The sequence below is a fragment of the Emiliania huxleyi genome (genome assembly GCF_000372725.1).
Source record: "Emiliania huxleyi CCMP1516 unplaced genomic scaffold EMIHUscaffold_61, whole genome shotgun sequence".
NCBI classification, from domain to species: Eukaryota; Haptophyta; order Isochrysidales; family Noelaerhabdaceae; genus Emiliania; species Emiliania huxleyi.
The window spans coordinates 25,988-41,339 of NW_005197426.1; the positions used below are offsets into that span (position 1 = coordinate 25,988).

General features: G+C 66.8%; 6 protein-coding genes across 6 annotated transcripts in view; 2 read left to right on the plus strand and 4 right to left on the minus strand.

Moving 5' to 3' along the window:
* EMIHUDRAFT_452363 (hypothetical protein) overlaps positions 1-1,468 on the minus strand; it is a gene marked incomplete at its 3' end in the record, with an annotated part of 3,216 nt that extends 1,748 nt beyond the window's left edge. The window contains exons 1-4 of the mRNA XM_005763909.1: positions 804-1,468; positions 668-730; positions 436-486; positions 274-363 (exon numbers count right to left, since the gene is read on the minus strand). Coding sequence (XP_005763966.1) covers positions 274-363; positions 436-486; positions 668-730; positions 804-1,397 — 798 coding nt within the window. The 5' untranslated portion in view covers positions 1,398-1,468. The remainder of the gene's footprint in view (positions 1-273; positions 364-435; positions 487-667; positions 731-803) is intronic.
* Positions 1,469-1,658: 190 nt separating this feature from the next.
* Positions 1,659-4,906, plus strand: EMIHUDRAFT_464992 (hypothetical protein; the record flags this gene model as incomplete). The annotated part of the gene is made up of 9 exons (XM_005763910.1): positions 1,659-2,208; positions 2,278-2,430; positions 2,648-3,006; positions 3,316-3,387; positions 3,440-3,500; positions 3,663-3,667; positions 3,782-3,817; positions 4,202-4,329; positions 4,516-4,906. The coding sequence occupies 9 exons, from the start codon at positions 1,662-1,664 to the stop codon at positions 4,904-4,906; spliced, it is 1,752 nt and encodes a 583-aa protein (XP_005763967.1).
* Positions 4,907-5,365: 459 nt separating this feature from the next.
* EMIHUDRAFT_214352 (hypothetical protein) lies at positions 5,366-7,432 on the minus strand (the record flags this gene model as incomplete). The annotated part of the gene is made up of 3 exons (XM_005763911.1): positions 5,366-6,790; positions 6,962-7,204; positions 7,322-7,432. 3 exons carry the CDS (start codon positions 7,430-7,432, stop codon positions 5,366-5,368), a joined length of 1,779 nt encoding a protein of 592 aa, XP_005763968.1.
* A 938-nt stretch (positions 7,433-8,370) lies between these two features.
* EMIHUDRAFT_214353 (hypothetical protein) lies at positions 8,371-9,505 on the plus strand (the record flags this gene model as incomplete). Its single annotated transcript, XM_005763912.1, has 4 exons — positions 8,371-8,623; positions 8,705-8,829; positions 8,913-9,043; positions 9,484-9,505. The coding sequence occupies 4 exons, from the start codon at positions 8,371-8,373 to the stop codon at positions 9,503-9,505; spliced, it is 531 nt and encodes a 176-aa protein (XP_005763969.1).
* Positions 9,506-9,720: 215 nt separating this feature from the next.
* Positions 9,721-11,132, minus strand: EMIHUDRAFT_214354 (hypothetical protein; the record flags this gene model as incomplete). Its single annotated transcript, XM_005763913.1, has 4 exons — positions 9,721-9,755; positions 10,149-10,453; positions 10,522-10,730; positions 10,827-11,132. The coding sequence occupies 4 exons, from the start codon at positions 11,130-11,132 to the stop codon at positions 9,721-9,723; spliced, it is 855 nt and encodes a 284-aa protein (XP_005763970.1).
* Positions 11,133-11,775: 643 nt separating this feature from the next.
* Positions 11,776-13,390, minus strand: EMIHUDRAFT_51701 (hypothetical protein; the record flags this gene model as incomplete). Its single annotated transcript, XM_005763914.1, has 4 exons — positions 11,776-11,925; positions 12,001-12,334; positions 12,437-12,798; positions 12,962-13,390. Coding segments are annotated over 4 exons (1,275 nt in total), but the record flags the coding sequence as incomplete, so codon positions are not given.
* Positions 13,391-15,352: the final 1,962 nt, after the last annotated feature.

Below are 15,352 nucleotides of genomic sequence, written 5' to 3' on the forward strand. Positions count from 1 at the left end.
GAGCCGCCCGCGGGGAGGACGGACGCCGTCGCAGAGCAGACGGAGGACCCGGCGATGAAGGAAGTCAGCGAGTTGCTTCTGCTGTGCGTGCGGCTCCGCCCCGCCCCGCCGGCCGCCCCTCCTCCCGGCTCGGGCACAGGCCGCAAGCCTCCGCCTGGCTCGGCGAGGCGTGACTGGGGCGGGGGGCAGCGGCGGAGGATCCGCGCCATGCCCGCCTGCCACGGATAGACGCCATGAGTGACCCCCCCGTTCACAGTGTTGCTCGGATGGGACCTGCGCCAAGCCCGCCTGCAGGCGAAGCGAGGCCTGCGCCGAGGCGGAGGCCGCCTCCGCGCGGAGGGCTGCGTCGGTGGCGTGGACGGCCTCGATCACCTCCTCCAGCTTGCGGCTCGCCTTATATTATTATCTGATTATCTGATTATCTTATTGTATCACCTCCTCCAGCTTGCCGCTCGCCTCGTGCAGCTCCTCCGAGAGGACGGCGACCTAGGGGAGATACACCCGAGATCCACCCGAGGGATAGACGCGAGATACACGCGAGAGATAGACGCGAGAGATGAGCCCTCCGGCGGCGACCTGATCTCCTCGAGCTGCAGGAAGCGGCATCTGCCCGACGCCTCGGCCGTATCTCGGCAATCTCCCGGGTTGCCTCTCGGCTCTCCCTCGCCTTGAAGCGCAGGAAGCGCAGCTGGCCGATGCCGTCCGCGCGGTGCCACAGCTGGCGGGGCACCTAGGGGTAGGGGTAGGGGTAGGGGTAGGGTTAGGGTATGGGTTAGGGTTAGGTGCCGCAGCTGGCGGGACACCTCGACCAGCCCGTAGCCGAGGAAGGCGACGAGGATGAAGAGGCCGATCGCGTTGAAGAGGCCGGTGACGAGCATGCGGACCGCCGTCAGCGTCAGGCCTTGCCTCGAGATTAGGTAGACGAGGAAGCCGACGCCGACGACGGTGAACGGGACGTAAAAGAATGCGCACTCGCGCAGCGCGTCGCGCAGGCGGCCTCGGCTGGTGAACTCGCCCGAGCTGATGTACGAGCGGAGCAGGTCGTTCATCAGGTAGCCGAGCAGCATCGTCACGCGGTACGCCGCCGGGATCAGCGTCGGAAGCGCCTCTATGCCCGGGTGCGGCAGGCAGTGGCAGTCGCTCGGCTGATCCTCCCACGCGATCACATCATTGGCGGTCTCGTTGCCGCGCGGCGCCGCGGCGTGCGCCGATGTGTATCGGCACCGCCGGCAGTACGCGTGCTCGAGGTCGAATGGCAGCACCAGAAACATGAAGAAGCCGATCGACCACGAGGTGCCCACGACGACCAGCACGTAGAGCCGCTCTCCACGCCGGGCAAAGTAGCGCAGGCAGAGCGCGGCGGACAAGATCGAGACGGCGAGGGCGAGCACCCACATGTATGTCCCGTTGTGCAGTACTGGCTTGTGGTGTCGTCCGAGATGCCGTGTCTCGGATAAACCTGATCGACCAGCCGGGCGGGTAGTATAAGCGCCGCTTACCAGAGAAGAAGAATTTTCTGTGGCACAAGCCTTGGGACTCGCCGCTTTCCTCCCTCTGTGATTCTGTGTGAGCTCTTTGATTTTCCAACAACAACCCGGAATAAAGAATTTGGGCGTCCCGCGGCGCTGGCGCGACTTCAACAACCTTCAACAACCTAACTCATGCTCACCTCCGAGGAGAAGCTCCAGCGTGGCTTTCGAGCCGAAGACGACATCCTCGTGCCACTTCCCGTCGACTCTTCGAGCGACGAGGATGAGGCCGCCGCCGACGGGCGCCACGCAGACGAGGATTTGCCCTCCTCGGCATCGGTGTTGGTCGAGGCCTTTTTGGAGGATGTCGTCCAGCGCTCCGCTGACGCGTGCGTCGGTGCGTCCGCGTCTCTCTTCGACCTCGACTTTTGGCAGAACGAGGCTGCCCAGCTCGGGCTCCACGTCATGCGCCCCGACCGTGGCAGCGCGGGCGCTCTCCCTCCGTCCGCCCCGCTGCGCCGCTCCCTCGACCGACGAGGGTACTTGCAGAGCCCCACCCTCTTTCCGGGCGACGCCGACGAGGCGACGCTCTCCGCGCTGCGGCGCATGCTCGCGCGCCTCAAGCAGCTCGGCTTTGCGCCCGGCTTCCTGTACGTGTTTGACGAGGCGTGGCTGGTCATCGAGCGGTGCATGCGCCTTTTGGGCGATGTTTTGGTGCCGGAGGCCGGGACCGGACGCGGCGAGCAGGCTGCGTCTCGAGCCCCGCGCCAGGAGCCTTCCTCGACCCTCCCTGAAGCCCTCCCTGTAGGCGTGCAGCAGCTGGTTCTCGAGCCTTCCGTCTTTGCGCACGCCCTCGAGAAGCCAGCCTCCGCGGAGGACACCGACGAGGAGCGGCGGCGGGAGGCGGCCTCGCAGGATGCTTCGGAGATCGCGCGCCACTCGTACTTGGGCGGCAACTTTGGCGCACCGCGACCACTCCTCCTCCGACTGTCTGGAACCCTCTCGGAGCCCCTCTCTGAGCCTCCCATAGGCCTGCCGCACCGCGACCACTCCTCCTCCGACTGTCTGGAACCCTCTCGGAGCCCCTCTCTGAGCCTCCCATAGGCCTGCCGCACCGCGACCACTCCTCCTCCGACTGTCTGGAACCCTCTCGGAGCCCCTCTCTGAGCCTCCCATAGGCCTGCCGCACCGCGACCACTCCTCCTCCGACTGCTTCGACGCCGCGTCTGGCGAGCCCGTCCTCCTCTCGCTCTGGTGCCCTCTCACCCGCGTCACGGCCGACAACGGTTGCATGTTCGTGCTGCCCAAGGATCGCGACCCGCTGCTGCACCAGCCGCGCCACCCCCACCACCTCCGCCCCTTCGACGCCTCCTCCGGCACACTGCGCTTCGGGCTGGGCGGCGCCGTCGCCTCGCCTCGCAATGACGTCTCCCACGAACCGCCTCGGAGCCTTCTCGGAGCCTCTCCTGCAGGCGCCGTCGCGCTCGCCCCTTGCGACGCCGGCTGCGCCCTAGCGTGGCACCGCTCCGCCACTGGGGTGCGGACCTGCACGCTTCCCTGAGAAGTTTCGTCGATGGGTCCCGCTTAGGCACGGCTCGCTTGTGCACTGGGGCGGCTGCTGCTCAGCGCACGCCGAGGAGGGGCCGCGCGCTAGCCTGACTGCCGGGCTGAGGCCGCGGGCGTGTCTGATGCTGCTGCTCCGCATCGAGCTGCGCCGCTTCACAGCTGACCGCCGTGAACAGGCTTCGATCGAGCCGGGCGACGCAGCTGCAGGTGCAGCCGTAGTCCAAGGGGGCAGCTCACGCCGGCGAGGCTTTGAATGCGCCATGTCGATGGTTGGATGCAGGCGGAGCAGTCAGAGGGAGAGCTCACCGTCGAGCAGCTGCCGCCGCCGCTCGAGGCGCGCCTCCGGATGGTGGTGAGGCCGCCGCTAGGGGCCCGTGAGAGGGCTTGGAGGCACCTTCCTGCAGGCGCGCCTTCGGATGGTCGCGAGCTCGCTGCTCGTGTACAAGTGGTGGTTCCCGCTCAGAGGTGCCGTGCCAGCGAGGCTCCCCTAGATGCTGTATGCCCCGCAGCCTTTGGTTCTCGCGATGCGGCGAGGCAATCACCGGATGAAGGTCAACTTCGAGCTCCTCGAGCTGCCCGCCTCGATTGGCCTCGCGAGACACCACCTCAGTCGCCACTGTGGACTAGGCGCGGTTCGTGCCCGCTGCGGCGTCGCGCCTGTCCACGCTCGAGGCCGGCGTGATCCCGCGCTGCGCTGCACCACACACAGAAGCCTTCCGGGAGCCGCTCTGGGAGGTGTCCTGTAGGAGGGCGTGCTCCGCGTGGCGGTCGAGGCGGCGCACGTGCCCGACCCTCTCGACCCGAGGCGCCAGAGAGTAGATGCCAGAGAGTAGATGTCAGAGAGTAGATGTCGGGCCCAGCGGACTTGGGTACCACCTTCGTGCTCCACCCAGACGGGCTGTCCTCCGCCCACTACCGTCGCATGCGCCGTGCTGCTTCTGGCCCTTGGAGATGCACCCCGACTGCAGGGCACGAGACCCGCCCTCTCCCCGCCCTCAGCTCGCCGCATCCACGCCTGCAGGCGCTGGATGCTTCGCTACACGGAGGCGCTCGGGTCGCGGCTTGGTCTGCGCGTGCGGTGGGTCGAGGCCCCCGGCCGCTGCAGCCACGGGTCTCGTCCTTGCCACACATCTCCTTCCAGCGCTCGCCCGTTTCTGCTCACACAGGTCCCCTTCGACGGGTCGTGGGCTCTGGCCGGGGAGGAGGGCGCCGTCGACCTCGTCGCTACGAACGTGGCCCCCTCCCCGCAGCGGCGCGCGGAGGCGGTCGGGGCGGCTTTCAGCGACCCGTTCATGTACGAGCGGCGAGCGCTGCGGGTCCGCGAGGCGGACGCGGGCCGGCGAGATCTAGCCGAGATCCAGCCAAGACACAGCCGAGACACAGCCGAGACACAGCCGAGATGCAGCCGAGATGCAGCCGAGAAAATGGTCGCCGGTTTGCGCACCCCTCTCACCCCCCCCCCCCTCTGGCCGTCGGCCAGGTACGCCACGATTTGCGACTTTGGCGGCGAGCGCGTCGGCGCCGTGCGCGGCATGAACGCCGAGATCGATCTGCGGAGGCGCGTGCAGACGCTCGCGCCGGCCGTGTCGGTCGTCGCGACCGACACGTTCCCCGAGCTGTACGAGCTGTTCCACAGAGGCGGGCTCGCCGCCGTGGCGCAGGCCGAGTACTACGCCATCGACGGCTCGGTGATCCCCTCGAGCCCGCCCGGGATCGTGCTTGTCGACCACCACGACTTGGTGCCGGGCCAGAGGGAGGAGTGCGCCTTCGTCGTGCGCGGCGCGAGCCGCGGTCTCCTCGAGGCGGTGAACGAGTTCATCGCGACCACCGCCTTTCCCGTCGCCGGCGAGCTGGGCAAGCGGGACGGCTGAGACTCTACAAACAGTACAAGTCGTTCTCTGTCACTGTCTGTCTCTCGACGTCTGGGGGACACTTGCGCCCGCACACGCGGATGGGGATGGGGGGGCGCCGCGCCGCCCGCCGCCTACTGCTACTCCATTCCAAGTCATCCAAAGTGCCATCTCTAAAGGGGTAAAAACTCCTCTCTCACACACAAGATCAAAGTGGCGGGGTGCAGGGGGGGGCAACCCTCGCATCTCCACACCCGGACACGGGCAGGAGCCCCTCTGTGAACTTCCATCTCGCAATCCGATGCGATATCTCACGCTCCGATGCCTCACGCTCCGATAATGGGCGAGCTCAATGGAATCTCCCATCTCAAGCTCCGACACGCCCTCCTCTCTCTCAAGCTTCGCGGCCCTCTCTTGCGACAGCCGCACCTTCGCGAACATCGAGCTCATTGATTTCAACCCGCTGGGCGCCGGCTCTCTCTATTCGGTTGGCAGGAAGCACGCGGGCAGCTCGGACAGCGGGGGGTCTGGCTTGCGGCGAAAGGGCGGCTTGCGAATGCTCCAGTGGAAGGCGTAGTCGAGGCTGTCGCGAGGGCGGCAGCAGAGGACGGCGGCGAGGTGGGCTCGCAAGATGCGGCTGCAGAGGATGGGCATGAGGAGGAAAGGAATGAACAACATTAAAATGTCAGACGGGGTGATGATGGCCACGACCAAGAAGAGGACCAAGCAGAAGATTCGTCGACATGAATCCTCCTCTGTCATCAGCCGGTCGGCGCTGCTCACAAAAGGGCCTTTTTGCCCCTCATCATACTCCTCGAGCTTCTTGCGCAGGTCGAGGTACATGCGGCACACCGCCTCGCGATCAGCCCGGCCGATGAAGCGCGTCGACTCGGCCTCGAAGAGCGCCTCCATGTGCCGCACGCTTGGCAGCCGCCCGCGCGTCACCGGCACACGGCCGACGCCGAGCTCGTACGCGTGCCCGCCCCCTTCCGTCATCAGCAGCGCGCACGCTGTCTCAGACGTGCACCATCCCGAGCGGCACTTGGCGCCGGCGTAAGGGATCAGGTCGAGGCGGTCATCTGGAGGCGCGCCGTCGTAGATCTCGTTCAGCTCGCGCTCCAAATGGTGCGGGATCCGACGGTGCTGCAGCACGAGGACGCGCGGGCTGGCGTAGGCGTTGCTCATCACACCGAGCCCCTTCTTGAACACGTCAGTCTCCGCGGCGGTACGCTTCGCGCCCGTTATCGGGTCGTGCTGTGGTATCGCGGCAAAGTCCCACATCAGGGCGGGCCGTTCCTCTGCGTGGCGGCCCTCCCGGTAATACGAGAGGACCTCGTTAAGGTGGAAGCGGCTGCCGTCTGGCTGGTCGCCGCCGCCCTTGGACGAATTGAAGGGGCCCTGCCACTTGTAGGAGAGCGCAGCGACCTTCTCATCGGCCAGCAGGAGGGTCGCGTTGGCCGGGGCCCAAAACGCCTCTTTCGGCAGGTCCTGCTGCCGCGGTAGCACCCAGTCCGTTGGGCGCTCCAACAGCCAGGCGACGCGCAACAGCCGGAGGGAGCCGTCGGCGAGGCGCTCAGGCAGGTCGCCCTCGATGGCGGCGATGCGAGCGCGAAGTCTCTTGCAATGGTGGAGGTAGTTCAGAGGTGCGAGACAGAAGTGGACGAGCAAAAGAACTAAGCTCAAGAGGAGGATGAGCACTTCTGGGTCGTAGTTGCACTGCTCCGGAACAAGCCACGAGAAGCCCAGCGGGGAGACGACGAGGATGGTGAGGATACAGAGGGCAAGAGTGGGCAAATAGAGCGCGAGGAAGAGCTTGGGATGCGATGCCAGGGGCGAGAAGTAGGCCAAATATTGAAAGAAGAGGGCCAGCACAGCGGCGGCACCGACAAGTTTCCTCCACGTCTCCTCCGCTGCATCGCAGTCGGCCGGTGGCAGCGCCGGGGGCAGCTCGGGGGGCGGCGGCAGCGGGGCGCGCCCCGGTGGCCACGGCGGCGGTGTGGGCGGTGCGGGCGGTGCGGGCGGGGAGAGAACGGCCAGTGTCAGGTTGTTGTCCGACCATGCGCCGTCGCATGTAACCCGCCAGGTAGCAGTGCCGAGCGGCGGCGAGGAGGAGTCGTCCGAGTCGATGTCAGCGTAGTACGCACATGCTCTGTCGCCATCGAGGTCGCTGGAGGCGGTAGTGCTCGGTGCTTGCTTGTCCACGATCCAGCGGGCGGTAGAGCCTGTGCCACTGCAAGCGGGGTCCCAGTAGATGTAGTGCGACGACGAGGCGTCGCGGAAGTACGGCGCTCCCGAGAAGGTGTAGCCGACTGCGACATACTCGACTTTGTCGAGGGCAGAGCTTTCCGGAGCGCAACCTCCGGTTATCATGAGTGGCGGCGGGAGCGGCAGCGGGAGTGGTGGAGGCGGCGCCGTCACCCGCGGCAGTAGCTTGACGAGGAGCGCGGTCGAGCCGCCCGTGCTGAGCACCGCGAGGAACGCGAAGAAGCTGCTGAGCAGGTGGAGGCGGCCGGTGGCGATGGCCGTAGAAAGTTTAGATTTCTGCATTGATGCCGGCTGCTTTGAGGCGGTGCCTTGAGGGCGGAGGAGGTCGTGCGTGACAGTCGGCGGCGCAGAGAGAGTTGGACCAAGGCGCGACGCCGTGAAAACACTTTCAAAACGGAGCGCGGCGCTGCCGGCATGGCGTCTTCCTCGTGGGACCGCTCGCGAAAGGCAATCGTTCTCATCAAGGTGCACGCCCAAAAAGAGTAATCTAATAATCGGCCGAGGCAAACTTGTGTCACGCACTTGGAGAAACGAGTACCTGTATAGGAAGTGGGCAACCAACGCTGCCGCCCGCCCCGCCGGTCGGGTCCCTCTCCGTCTTTTCCAATGCTGGCGAGCAGCGCGGCTGCGCGTCCGTCGTCAATGCCGGCGAGCAGCAGGGCTGCGCGTCCGTCGTCAATGCCGGCGAGCAGCGCTGACTATATCACGAGCGCGCATGGCATCTCCAACCTTTTTGTCCGTGCGATGGTGGCGGAGACGATGTCTGCGCTGCATGCGCGGGCGATGGGCGTGTTGCGACCTCACTTTAGGACGGGGATGCAAGAGCAGGTGGCGGCCGAGATGCAAGCGCAATCGATACGCAAGGGAGGGAGGAGGAGGGAGAGAGCGTCTCGTGACACGATTGGGCGGTAAGTAAAGCCACTCGGCCGAAAAAAAGAGGTTGGAGGATCGTGTGATGATGCTGTTTTCGAATCATTTTTACTTTCTTTTTAGACATTGATGTTCGAGACTCAGCGTACTTGTACCCGACTCTGTGATCGCTTAGACGCCATAAATGCGGGCCGCATGTGTAAGGCGCCATGCGGCGCGAGCGGGGACACATCTCGCTGAAACGATTTTTTATTCCAGGAGCAGCACGAATTCTGTAAACCAGAAAGAAGCGCCAGCCCCTCTCGGTTTCCCGGCCGCGCTGGCCACTGCCAGACTGCCACTCCCAGAGTATGCCAATGCAGCTCGACTTCGTCGTTGCCCTCGCCCTCTGCGTGACGTTCTTCGGCGTCGCCGCGAAGCCAGCAGCAGCCGCCTGCCTCCTCGCATTTCTCTACGCGCTGGGCATCTTCCTCCTTAGCGCCGTCTCGGGCGAGGCCGGCGCCAGGCGGGCCGCTGTCGCCGTCGTGGCCACGGGCTCGTTGCTGTACCTCTCTCGTGTGGCGCCGGCCGCAGTTGGGCACGAGGCCCTGCTAGGCGCCGCGGGTGGGCTCGCCTGCCTCGCGACTCACCGCCTGCTCGTCCGCATCCCTCTGCCTCCGCTTCCGCCACTCACTGGCCGTACAGTCGTGGTGACGCTGACGGGCAGCTCCGCCGGCCTCGGGCTCGCGACGGCGGAGCAACTGCTGGAGCGCGGCGCGACAGTCATCTTTGCCTGCCGCAGCGAGGCGCGCTATATTATACTTATTTCTGTTAGCTTGGCCTGCCGCAGCGAGGCGCGCTGTCTCGCCGCCTTGCAAGCTGTGTCCATCAACGAGCTATACTTGCTGAGCAGGCCCGAGGCCGCGCCGCGTGCCGCGCCGCCTGCAGCGCCTCGGGCGCGCCTCCCGAACGCGCGCTCCTCCTCGCCCTCGACCTGGAGAGCTGCGCCTCCGTGCGAGCCTTCGCCGCGCGGCTCCTCGCCACGTGCGGGAGGTGCGAGATATGGGGAGATATGGGGAGATATGGGGAGATAGCTCCTCGCCACCGGCGGGAGGTGCGACTATTGTTATTATTATTATGGCTCCTCGCCACATGCGAGGAGTGCGAGGCGGGCACCTACGCGGCGAGCGAGGGCCTCTCGCTGTGCACTCTCTGCCCCCACCCCCTCAGCTCCAAGAGCGGCGAAGTCACGTGCTCCATCTGCAAGGAGGGCTTCTACCTGCGGGACGCGAGCGCCGACCCGGACAACATCTTCCGCTCCCCGAGGTACTGCGCCCCGTGCCCGCCCAACGCCGCGTGCCCGGTCGGCACCACCCTCGAGACCCTCCTCCGCCGTGCTGACGGCGTGCCGCAACTTCACGGGCGATGGCGACGCCGGCTCAAAGATGTTGTATTAGTGCAAGGGGGCGTAGTGCTGAGAGCAGGAGCACGAATTACAATTTCTAAAACGACTGGCTGAAGCGCTGGGTGCTCACCCCGGCAGCTAAAAGGGCAGCGAAAGCCAAGACCAAGCGGGCCCAGACGAAGAAGGCGGGCCAGCGCATGCGGCGACGACGCTAAGTCAAACCGCCACTGATAGCATATGTGAAGCAACTCTGTGCGATAGCCAAGACCAAGCGGGCCAAGACGAAGAAGGCGGGCCAGCACATGCGGCGACGACGCTAAGTAGCATTATGCAAGGCGTGCAGGTTGATACCTAGAGAGGAAGAGGAATGGGGAGAGGAGGTCAGTTTCTTGGAGAGAGGTAGTTGCTATGGCCTGCGCGCTGAGCGACCAGCAGCGCTGGAACACGCGCTGACGCCACCCCGCCGGAACGGTCGGCTTTGGAGGCGCGCCCTTTTGCATGCGAGCCCCGCAGCCCCCCCGCGTGCACAGTCTCGGCTTCCGGGGCGGCCCAAGGCCCGCGTGACTGCCGCCGTGCGTGGCGACCCGACCCAGCGCGCCGCGCCAGAGTGCCGTGCGCGTCGAACGGTCGAGTGCCGACCGGCTCCAAGGGTGCGTGGGAGCCCTCCTGACGTGCCCGCACCGCGGCGCACCCGCAGGCGACCTCTGGGGGGCGCCGGGGGGCGGGGGCGTCTCGGGCCGAGACCGGTGACTTTCGCGGTGACTCTGGCCGAAACACAGCTCCCGAGCGAGGCAGGGATGGAGCCGGTGAGCTGGTTGTCGTTGAAGCCCAGCTCCTGCAGCGAGACGCAGCTCCCGAGCGAGTCCGGGATGGAGCCGGTGAGCTGGTTGTCGTTCAAGCCCAGCTCCTGCAGCGAGACGCAGCTCCCGAGCGAGTCCGGGATGGAGCCGGTGAGCTGGTTGTTCTCCAAGCGCAGGTCCTGCAGCGAGACGCAGCTCCCGAGCGAGTCCGGGATGGAGCCGGTGAGCTGGTTGTTCTCCAAGCCCAGCCTCTGCAGCTTGACGCAGCGCTCCCGAGCGAGGCAGGGATGGAGCCGGTGAGCTGGTTGTTGTGCAACCACAGCTCCTGCAGCGAGACGCAGCTCCCGAGCGAGTCCGGGATGGAGCCGGTGAGCTGGTTGTCGGACAACCACAGCTCCTGCAGCGAGACCGCGACGCAGCTCCCGAGCGAGGCAGGGATGGAGGCCGCCGGATCCGCCGTGCCGCGGCGCCTTCTCCCATCACCGTGCCCGCCCTGCGCGAGCGCCCTAGCGAGCGCCCGCTGGGCCTGGCGGGGCTGAAAAAGTTAAAGAACATATCGTGGAAACTAGTGTGGACCTGCGGCGTGTTGCCTTTTCTCTGGCCGTTATGTTTCTTCATGCACACGGCCGCTATGTGTCACGGCAGGTGTCGCTGCGGCCTTGCGCTGGCGCTTCAGGGAGGCAGATGGCTCCTTCTCCACCGCCCGCAGCAGCCGTGCATGCTGCTGCTTTCGATCGCGCCACTGGTCCCGCCGGCTGCTCCCGCTGTCGCCGCTGTCGGGGGGGAGCCGGCGTTCGGTCCATTTGGCAAGCCAGCGATTCTGCTCGGCATGCCATTTTTTGTCGGTCTCGTAGTTGACTGAGTGGGGGGGCGGTCCCGCCTCCACGGCTGCTCGAATCTCGTCCGGGTTCAGCCGTCGCTTGGCCATTGGGCGGAGCTGGTGGTGCAAACGACCGAATCGGTGGGACGGTCGGAAACTGGTGGCGGTGGGACTTATAGGGTTAGATTGAATAATTGGCAAATTTTGAGCCGGCCGTCAACGCCATCAACCACTCGCGCTCATCATCCGCTTTCCGGTCCCACACGTGTCCTCAGCTCCCAAACACATCGTCCCAGCTCACGCCGCCGCCGCCTCCGAGCCGCCCTCGGCTGGCCCCTCGGTCGGTCGCTTTGCCCTTTGGCTTTGCAGCGCTGGCGGCTGGCGCTTCGCGGCCGCGCTTGGCCGGCTTGGCCGGCAGCTTGCTCGGCGGCTTGGTCGGGGCGGTCTCGAGCACCTCGAGCTCCTCCTCCTCGCTCTCCTCGCCACCCTCCTCGCCGCCGCTCTCCTCCTCGCCCTCCTCCTCGCCCTCCTCCTCGCCCTCGCTCTCCTCGCCCTCGCTTTCCTCGCCGCTCTCCTCCTCGCCCTCCTCCTCCTCGCCCTCCTCGCCGCCCTCCTCCTCCTCGCCCTCATCCTCCGGAAGGAACTTGTGCGCCGTGACGATACCGCGCACGCCCGGCTGCTTCGGCGTCGGCAGCGCCGACGCGGCGGCGGCGCCCTCCTCGGCCGCGGCATCGGCGCGATGCGCAAAGTCGGGCGGCAGCGTGAAGTAGGGCAGCCTGCCGCGCTGCCAGTCGTGCAGCACGAGCTTGGCCGCCGCGTTGATGTCCGGCTCGCCTCCCTTGAGCAGCTTGCCGATCCGGCGGCCGTACTGCTCGAGGAAGTCGGTGGGCGAGTCCCACGCCTGGACGATTAAATGAATTAAAGATTAATAAATGAATTAAAGATTAATAAATTAATTAAAGTCCCACGCCTGGACGTCGTAGGTGCGGCGGACGTACTCCGGCTTGACGCGGCGGAGCACCTCCTCCACGAAGTCGGCCGCGTGGCGCAGCTGCTCGATCCGCACCACGCCCTTGAGCACCGCATCCTCCTCCGAGTTGCCCGACGGCTGCACGGTGCCGGGGCAGTCAATCAGGTAGATCGACTTCATGAGGGTGATGTACTGCCAGACCTTGGTCTCGCCCGGGATGGGCGCCACCTTGCACACCTTCTTCTTCTTGAGGGTGTTGATGATGGACGACTTGCCCACGTTCGGGTAGCCGATGAAGCCGACGGAGATCTGCTTCTTGTCGGCGTGCAGCTTCGCAAACCTGCGCCGCGCAGGCAGCGGAGGTGAGGGGCGGGGGCACGGCCTCGTGCCAGCCGGGGAGCCAGGGGAGGGCGCTCATTCCGCAGCATCTAGGCTGGCGGACTGGCGCAGCAAGTTGATCAGCGCGCCCTTGCCGAACGGGTTGGTGATCGAGGCGTGGAAGGCGACGGTCGGCGCTTCGCGCGAGAGCAGCTTGAGCCAGGCCGCCGTCACGCGGCTGGGGACGAGGTCGCACTTGTTCAGCACGAAGACGAGGTGCTTGTGCTTCGCCTCGCGCCGCAGGAACTCCTCGGCGTGCGGCGCGCGCGTGCCGAGCGGGTCGCGCGCGTCGAGCACCTCGACGACGACGTCGGACGAGTCGATCACTTTGAAGAGCTCTGCGCGGATGCGGCGCGACTGGCCCGCGTCGAAGATGTAGTTGCGAGGCCCCACCGGCTCGACGCCGCGCTCCACGTTCGAGTCGACCTATGGGGAGATAGGGGGAGATAGGGGGAGATAGGGGGAGCGATGTGTGCCGCTCCACGTTCGAGTCGACCCGCTCGTCGTACTCTCCGGCGCGGGCGGTGGCGGAGGCGGCGAAGGCGTCGAGCTCAGCCGCGTCGCTCGAGGCGGCCGCGACGGCCGCGACGGCCGCGGAGCTGCCGCCGCCCCCGCCCCCCGCCGCGGGGCCGAGCAGCGCCGAGAGGCGCGGCCGCTTGCGCTGCGCCTTTGGCCCAAACGTGTCGCCGAAGCTCTGCGCGCGGAGCAAGTCGACGCGGCCGGCCTTGTTGGTCTTGCCGCCCGAGGCGAGGAGGCCCATCGGGAGCTTGTGCCGCCGCAGCAGCACCGCGTACGGGTCGTTCGTCGTTGACTCGATCTGCGAGCGGAAGTCCTGCAGCTCCTGCTGGCCGACGACGCGCGTATTGCCAAACCAGCGGCGGTCGGGCTGCACGCGCGCGGCCGTCATGTTCTGCACGGAGTCTCCGACCGCGAGTCCACCCTTGACGATCTTGCCAGACTTGTTGCGCTTCACCTTGCTCCGGTACATGTTGAGCCGGTTGATCGTGCCCTTTGAGCGGAGCGACGGCCCCGACGCGGCCGACTTGGACGAGGCGACGCGGTCAGGGTTGGTGGACGAGGCGCCGAGGCGCTTGCCACCATTCTTCTTGCCCGCAGAGGTCTTGGGCATGGTGCCGGGCGTGCGAACAGAGCGCTGGGCTTCTCGGAGGTGCGCGTGCCCACTTAGAGACTCAGACAGCCTTAAAAAGAATACATATCTATCTCGTGCAGGTGGGGACCTGTCCTTCTTCTCGTTGTAGGCCGAAAAAGAATGGGGGCGAAGTGAATCGTTTGAGCGCATACATGGCAACAGTCGGCGCGAAACGAAGTCGCGTCGATGTTGTTTACACGGGTCTCCGAGGGTTGGCTCCGTGTACCGGGTTTCCCCTTAGCTGCAGAACGCCCCCGACGAGTAAATTCTTTTTCTCGCGATGTCTGCCCCGCCGCGCCGCTCGCGCCGCCTCGCCCCCTCCTCCTCCGCTCCCTCGCCAGACACGCCGCCGCCCGTCCGCCTCCTCGACCTCCCCACGGAGCTCCTCTTGCGCGCCCTCTCCCGCTGCGGCCCCGCCGACATCGCTCGCGTCGCGGCCGTCTCGCTGCTCTTCCACGCCTCGCTTGCGCTGGAGGCCATCCGCTTGTGGGCGCAAGAGCGCGGCTTCGAGCTGCCGGCGCAGCCGGAGGGCGAGGGCTGCGCCGTGCGGTGGCTGTGCTTCGCTGCGCTGCTGCGCGAGTCCAACCCGCCGGCGAGGGCGGCGGCAGGCTCTCAGCACAGCGTCTTCATCGACGGCGAGGGGCGGCTCTCGTCGTGCGGCTCGGAACTGGAGGGCGAGGAGGGGGAGGAGGACGAAGAGGTGGCATTTCAAGGCCTCCTCGGTCACGGCGATGGCGTGACGCAGCTCAACACGCCGACCCGCCTCCCTTCCCCGCTGGGCGGCGAGCGCGCCGCAAGCGTGTCGGCGGGAGGCGGGCACAGCCTCGCCCTCGCCGGCAGCGGCAGTGTCTGGAGCTGGGGCAATGGAGGGTTCGGCCAGCTGGGCCACGGCGACGAGCAGCACCAGTGGCAGCCCGAGAAGATCGAGGCCTTTGCTGACCAGCGCGTCGTCGCCGTGTCGGCTGGAGGGGCTCACAGCCTCGCCCTCACCGCCGACGGGGCTGTCTGGAGCTGGGGCGGTGGAGCCTCTGGCCAGTTGGGCCACGGCAACACGCAGCGCCAGCTGCTGCCGAAGAAGATCGAGGCCTTAGCTGGCCAGCGCGTCGTTGCTATGTTGGCTGGAGCCATGCACAGCCTCGCCGTCACCGCCGACGGCGCCGTCTGGAGCTGGGGCGGTGGAGTCTCTGGCCGGTTGGGCCACGGCAACACGCAGCGCCAGCTGCTGCCGAAGAAGATCGAGGCGTTGGCGGGGCAGCGGGCCATCGCTGTGTCGGCTGGATTCGTGCACAGCCTCGCCATCACCGCCGACGGCGCCCTCTGGAGCTGGGGCGGTGGAGCCTTTGGCACGTTGGGCCACGGCGACCAGCAGAACCAGCTGCTGCCGAAAAAGGTCGAGGCGTTGGCTGGCCGGCGCGTCATCGCTGTGTCGGCTGGAGCATTCCACAGCCTCGCCCTCGCCGCCGACGGCGCTGTCTGGAGCTGGGGCGGTGGATCCAACGGCGAGCTGGGCCACGGCGATCGGCAGATCCAGTGGCTGCCCAAGAAGGTCGAGGCCTTTGCTGGCCGGCGCGTCGTCGCTCTGTCGGCTGGACGCATCCACAGCATCGCCCGCGCCGCCGACGGCGCCATCTGGAGCTGGGGCTGGGGCGAATGCGGCTGCCTAGGCCACGGAGAGGACCTGTCGAACCAGCTGCTGCCCAAGAAGATCGAGGCGTGGGCGCCGGGGCAGTGAGAAGCCCGCGCAGATGGACAAGGAGGGGAAGCTCCGGCTTCTCGCGGCGCTCTCACGAGGAGAGGGTTCGGTTCGGCGCCACGGCGGGGCCGAGCCTC